Here is a 6,000-nt window from a genome sequence, read left to right as displayed (position 1 = left end):
CAGAGTAGAAAGTGAAAAGAGAAAAATGCAGTTGAGTAGATGTGGGTGGGAAAAAGAATGCCTAGGTCAGATAGAAGGAGATGCTATTATTTGTGGTCAGAAAATAGACAAGTATGAGTGACCAAGGAGACGTGGGTCTTAAAAGAATGCTCAGGGGTGGGACACAGGGAAATGGGTGCGTTGACATCATTGCAGTCCTTTAAGAGTCAGGCGGGAGGGTCACCTGAGTCCAGGAAAAGAACAAAACAAAACAAAACAAAACAAAAGTAGTCTATGAAAAAAATAAACAACCCAACAACAACAGAACAATTCCCTGGGAGAGGTGCTGAAATGGAGGCTATGAGGAGCGGCTAGGTCCCTGGAGAAGGGATTCCACCGAGGTCATGAAGAGGAAGGCAATGGGACAGGGGTATGGCCATGGGAAGGGTGGCAGGCAGTTTTGTCTCCTTTACCAGAAAACCATTAATCTACTGGACCGTGTCAGGACCAGACTAAGCATGTGGCGCACAGCAAATTACAAGCCCTGCACAATCACATTCCTTCTCCACGTGATCGGCTTCTTCTTTCTCAAGACCTGATCCTGACGTTTCCTTCTAGAACACCCGTGACTAGGACGCCTCTGTCCTATTGCCTCATCGGCAGGCCCCGCGGGCGCCTCCCTCCCACACCAGCGAACCTAAGAACGGCACCGGCTGCAAGTTACAGGCTGGGCTTGGAAACGAAACTGTTTCCAGAGGCTTTGACATAGCATGTAAACTACACAAAACTACATCTGCGACACTGCCATCTGGAAACACTCATTAGCACTAAACACTTGAAAACAATCTGGGAAAGGCCCTCAGTGCCCGACCGACGCTCAGCGTGCGGTGGAAGATGCTGTGGGCTGCGCTGTGACAGTCCCCGGCTCCCCAGCCCCACCCTGGCCGCGGGACCCGCAGCGTGTCCTGCACAGCGGAAGACTGACCAGCCGGGCCCCACGCAGGCGCAGGAGCAGAGGCCAGGACGTGGCAGGGCGTGGACTGATAGGGGGCGTGGCCGGGCCTGAGAGGGACGTGGCCGTGGTGGGGGCGTGGCCTTGCCTGGGGACGTGGTCCCGCAAGGAAAGTTTGGTGGGTAGTTGGGGTGCGGCCAGTGCCTGGGACAAGGAGGAGCTTGCAGTGTGGTGTACTTGGGGGCGGGGCCTTGGTGGGTGTGCGGCCTTGCAGGGGCGTGGCGTGGTGTGGCGGGGCAAGTCGGGCTGGGCTGGGCTGGCCAGGGCGTTTCCATTGCACGGAGCCACGGAGAGTCGTTCTCTGTCCCTCGGCGTGTGCATCGGTCCTCTTCTCGCCCGCAGCCTGAGCTCTACCTTCTCGGTGAGTGGCCGTGGTCCCGGGAGCGGCTCCTCCACGGTGGGCGTGGGGTGGCGCGGGGCCCTTTTGGGGGAAGGGTACCGGGGCTCTGGTGACCATCTCTCTCTCTCTCTCTCCCCCCGCAGTCCCGGCTCGCTCCTGACCGACAGCATCATGGCCCAGGTAAGCCGTGCGCCTGCGACCAGGGCGATCGGGACCTTCTCCAAAAGCAGCAGAGCTAGGGGAGGTGACGCTGCTTTCGGAGTCTCTTGGTCTCCGCTTTCCCCTCTCACGTCCTGTTCTGTGCCCTCTCCGTGACCTCTTGGTGTCCCCCTCCGTGTCTGCTCTCCTGTGCCCTCCTTCTCTCCAGAGTGTCCGGAACCAGCTGGTGCTTCTCTCGGTACATGTGAATCGGGCCGTCCCAAATCCAGAGTTGCCAAAATTAGAACCCGAGCAGGAACAGTTCTCTTGGTCATGTGAGGCGAACGCCCTTGGGCTTCCCTTATTTTTTATTTTTCCCGCAGTTTCCTGTGTTTGAATACTGGGTGTGCGCTGGCGGTTTCCATGGTGCTTCTGGGGAGCTTTTTCCAGCACTCAGCGCAGTTTATTTAAAAGGAACCAACTGTTCCCCCCACCCCTCTCTGCTAAAGGCACTGAACCAAAGAGCTGGTTTTCCAAAGTAATGAACTCGCAAAACGAGTTCTGAATTGAATTTGCCTTGAGACTCTTTCAGAAGTTGACTACCTAATAGGTTTTTGTTGTTGTTATTTGATTTTTTAAACTCTTAATATTTATCAAGGTATACCAAAGAAAAACTAGTTTATATAGTAATTTGTCTTTTGTTTTGTTGTTTTTCAAGACAGACTTTCTCTGTATAGCCCTGGCTGTTCTAGAACTCACTCTGTAGACCTGGCTGGTCTCGAACTCACAGAGATCTGCCTGGCTCTGCCTCGCAACTGCTGGGAGTAAAGGCCACCACCACCTGGTTTGTATACTAATTTTTAAAAGTTGATCATGTGAGTAAGTTATCATTCCTAAAATATTCCACCCTGAGGTCAGGGTGGTTATACTTGGAATCCCACACCTTGGGAGGTAGAGGCAGAGGGATCAGGAGTTAAAGGTCATCTTTGGTCATCAAGAGCCTTGGCTATAGGAGACTGTCTCAAAAACCAAAAGAACAAAAAGTTTCCACCCCTAAACTAATTTCACACATCTTGCCAATCTAACTGGCTTGTCAGAGTCCAGACTATCGTTAGCCTACTCAAACAATGCGCCAACACATACACACACACTCTCCTGTTAGTTCAGTAGTCATTTGCTTTGGTACAATCGGGTAAGATTTCCTGGCCCTTTCAAGAGAAAATGGAGGGATTAAGATGATGTCGGACCTTCATTAAGTTTCTACAGTCCTGCCATTCTTCTGCTTCTGCGCTTTGGTTTTCTCATGTTACCTCCAGGGGACTGTGGACTTAGGTTCCTCGGCATAAAGTGTGTGTTTGTGGGATTAGCTCTACTCCTCGGAGTCTCTCCTGTCTTCATAAGCTGTGTGATGAGAGGCATGGTGATTAGCAAGCCTCTCACAGCAGTTCTCTTTGTCCTTGCCCATTTGGCTTGTTCTTGTAAATATCCCAGTGATGTCTCAAGTGTTTTTGTTTTGACAAAGTCTCTGTGTGTATGTAGCCCAGACTGGACTGGAGTTTGCTTGTACTCTAAGGGTGGGCTTCCTCTTTCTCTGAGATCCCCTTGCCTCAGACTCCCAAGTGTGGAGATGACAAATATGTGCCACCACAGTCAGCTTGAAGTTTCTACATCAGTTTTCTGTTACGTCCACTCTTTATCCAGGGTAGTATTGGAAACATTGTAGCATGTTGACATTTTCACAGCTTTGTCTGCAATCTGTGGAAACCAGAGAAGTAAACCATTTTGTTAAAGCATTTCAAATTAGAACAGTGTTTGGTAGCTTACATTTGCATTTGGTGATGCGCAGAATGTCCACATTGTGTAACTGCTATCCCTCCTTCTCCCTAGTGGTTTTAGGGAGTAGAGCTCAAAGAGCTCACTCTAGCCTTGAACTTACTATGTAGCTGAGGATGACTTTGAACTCCTGATCCTTCCTCCTCTACCTCCCAAGTGTTGGGATTCCTGGTGTGCATCACCATGCCTGGCTCTAACTGCGCTTTGCTGTCTAAATCCTTTAGATTCTCGTGTCATTGTAGGAAAGCTGGAGCTTCGTGTTAGGTTTCAGGGCGTTTCTATGGAAGGACTTTTGTTGACCTAAGGGGGTGGGAACCAGAGACATTCCATGGCATCTGGAAAGCAATGGTATTAGATTTCTATCTTAAAGGAGTGTGCTTCAGCAATGAAAATTTCATTGTTTAAACATTAATGTCTCTTGCTTATTGAAAACTTGAAATGCAGCTTCCCACTACAGTAATTCTTCATATTTATGAACTTGGACTATGTATTTATATCTTCTGTATTAACAATTTCCCTGTATTTGTGTTGGGAATGCACCATATACGAAAGTGGAGCAATCCAGAACCAGGTGTTTAGGCAGAACATGGGGATGACCATCTTGCTAAGAATTAAGGACAAAGAATTGGTTGATCTCTGGTGGTACCTTGGACTTCCATCCCTCCCCTTCATTTCCATTCCCCTCCCCTCCCCACATTCCTCTTTGTCCTTTATATATGTATTGTTAATTTTTCAGTTACATGTTTTATTTTTTATTAATTAAATTTCTTTGACAATTTCATGAATGTACATGGTGCATTCTGATTATTCTTACTTCTCTTTGAACTCCCTCCCAACCCTCCCCAACCCCACTTCCTCACCACAGGTCCTTTTCCCACATTCATGTCTTTTTTGTCTTGTTTTGTGACCCAGTGAGTTGAACCAGGGCTGTCTGTGTGGACATGAGTTTGTAACAACCTATGGAGGCTGGTGGGTTTACCACTGTAATTTTCTTTTTCAATAGTTTTACCTCAATTGTTGTATCAGAATAGGAAATAAAACTGAGGCAGAAGATCATACTGAAAGCTGTGTAATCTCTATTATCATGTTCAGCAAATAGACTTAGAACTGGAAGAATCCATAGAGTAACACCATGGGACCTTCTCTTTAGTTGGTCCTGCTCCCGGTCCCTTAGCATCAGTGGATTGGTTATTTGACGGAGGAAATAGTTTAATGATGGCTTTCTCAGTCCTCCTCAAAGAAAACACAGTTGCTAATTGTGTTTTCTATGATACCTAGGAAAAGTTTAAACTTCTATATACCTATAAACAATTAGTTGACAGTAGTTATTTTTAAATGTATGCTTGAAAGTATTCATTTGAATGAGTTGTATATGATTTTAAACTGCAATGCCCCCTGTTATTTTAGTATAACAATGCTGCTATGCTATTCATAAATTACTATGATTTTTGGATTAGTAGTAACATTTTCTACTATAGTAAATTTGAATGCAAACTAATTCAAATTATTTATTAAGAATTAACAAAACTGTTAAATTTGCCTGAATTATTTTTATGTAGTAGGATATATATGAATCATTTTATCTTTTTCTTTCTATATCCAACTTCTTATATAAATGTAATTTTTTCTTTACATCTTAGTAATGTTTCTTCGGTTAGACTTACCATATATTGGGTTAAATTTTTTTTTTTTTATTAATTTATTTTGCAATACAATTCAGTTCTACATATCAGCCACGGATTCCCTTGTTCTCCCCCCTCCCGTCCCCCTCACCTTCCCCCCCAACCCCCCCCCCCCATTCCCATCTCCTCCAGGGCAAAGCCTTCCCCACAGACTGAGGTCAACCTGGTAGACTCAGTCCAGGTAGGTCTAGTCCCCTCCTCCCAGGCCGAACCAAACAATCCTGCATAGGCCCCAGGTTTCAAACAGCCAACTCATGCAATGAGCACAAGATCTGGTCCCACTGCCTGGATGCCTCCCAAACAGATCAAGCCAATCAACTGTCTCATCCATTCAGAGGGCCTGATCCAGTGGGGACCCCTCAGCCATTGGTTCATAGTTCATGTGTTTCCATTCATTTGGCTATTTGTCCCTGTGCTTTATCCAACCTTGGTCTCAACAATTCTTAAAAATTGGGTTCCAAAGCTTTTCTTTTTCTTAAATTGTATGCTATTGTCTTAGTAGGATTACTATCGCTGTGATGAAACACCATGACCAAAAGCGACATGGGGAGGAAAGGGTTTATTTCACTCGCAGTTCCACATCACAGCTCATCATTAAAAGTGGTCAGAGCAGGAACTCACACAGGGCAGGGACCTGGAGGCAGGAGATGACGTAGAGGCCATGGAGGACTGCTGCTTACTGGCTTGCTCAGCCTGATTTTTTTCTAGAACCCCAGACCATTAGCCCAGGGATGGAACCACCCACAATGGGCTGGGCTCTTCCACATCAGCCACTAATTAATAAAATGCACTGAAACCTACAGCCTGATCTTTTGGAGGGTTTTTCTCAGTTGAGGTTTCTTCCTCTGCAATGACCCTAGTTTATGTCAAGTTGACACAAAACTAGCCAGCACACCTGACCCCTTGTCAACTTGACACACAAACATATCATTATTAAGCCACAATCTTTCCTTTCTTGTTCATCCGAAAGATCACACGTGAATATCAACATTACAATATAAACATTCCAGATTTAA

The 6,000-nt window shown here is 46.3% G+C and overlaps 1 protein-coding gene across 1 annotated transcript in view; it reads left to right on the top strand.

Moving 5' to 3' along the window:
• Nucleotides 1-1,235: 1,235 nt before the first annotated feature.
• Anxa5 (annexin A5) overlaps nucleotides 1,236-6,000 on the top strand; it is a 29,602-nt gene continuing 24,837 nt past the window's right edge. Inside the window, exons 1-2 of the mRNA XM_052731296.1 lie at nucleotides 1,236-1,352; nucleotides 1,475-1,511. Coding sequence (XP_052587256.1) covers nucleotides 1,503-1,511 — 9 coding nt within the window. The 5' untranslated portion in view covers nucleotides 1,236-1,352; nucleotides 1,475-1,502. The remainder of the gene's footprint in view (nucleotides 1,353-1,474; nucleotides 1,512-6,000) is intronic.

The sequence above is a fragment of the Peromyscus californicus genome, unplaced genomic scaffold, assembly GCF_007827085.1.
Source record: "Peromyscus californicus insignis strain IS unplaced genomic scaffold, ASM782708v3 Scaffold_9__1_contigs__length_137607984, whole genome shotgun sequence".
NCBI lineage: Eukaryota > Metazoa > Chordata > Mammalia > Rodentia > Cricetidae > Peromyscus > Peromyscus californicus.
This window is presented reverse-complemented; position numbering and strand designations above follow the sequence as displayed.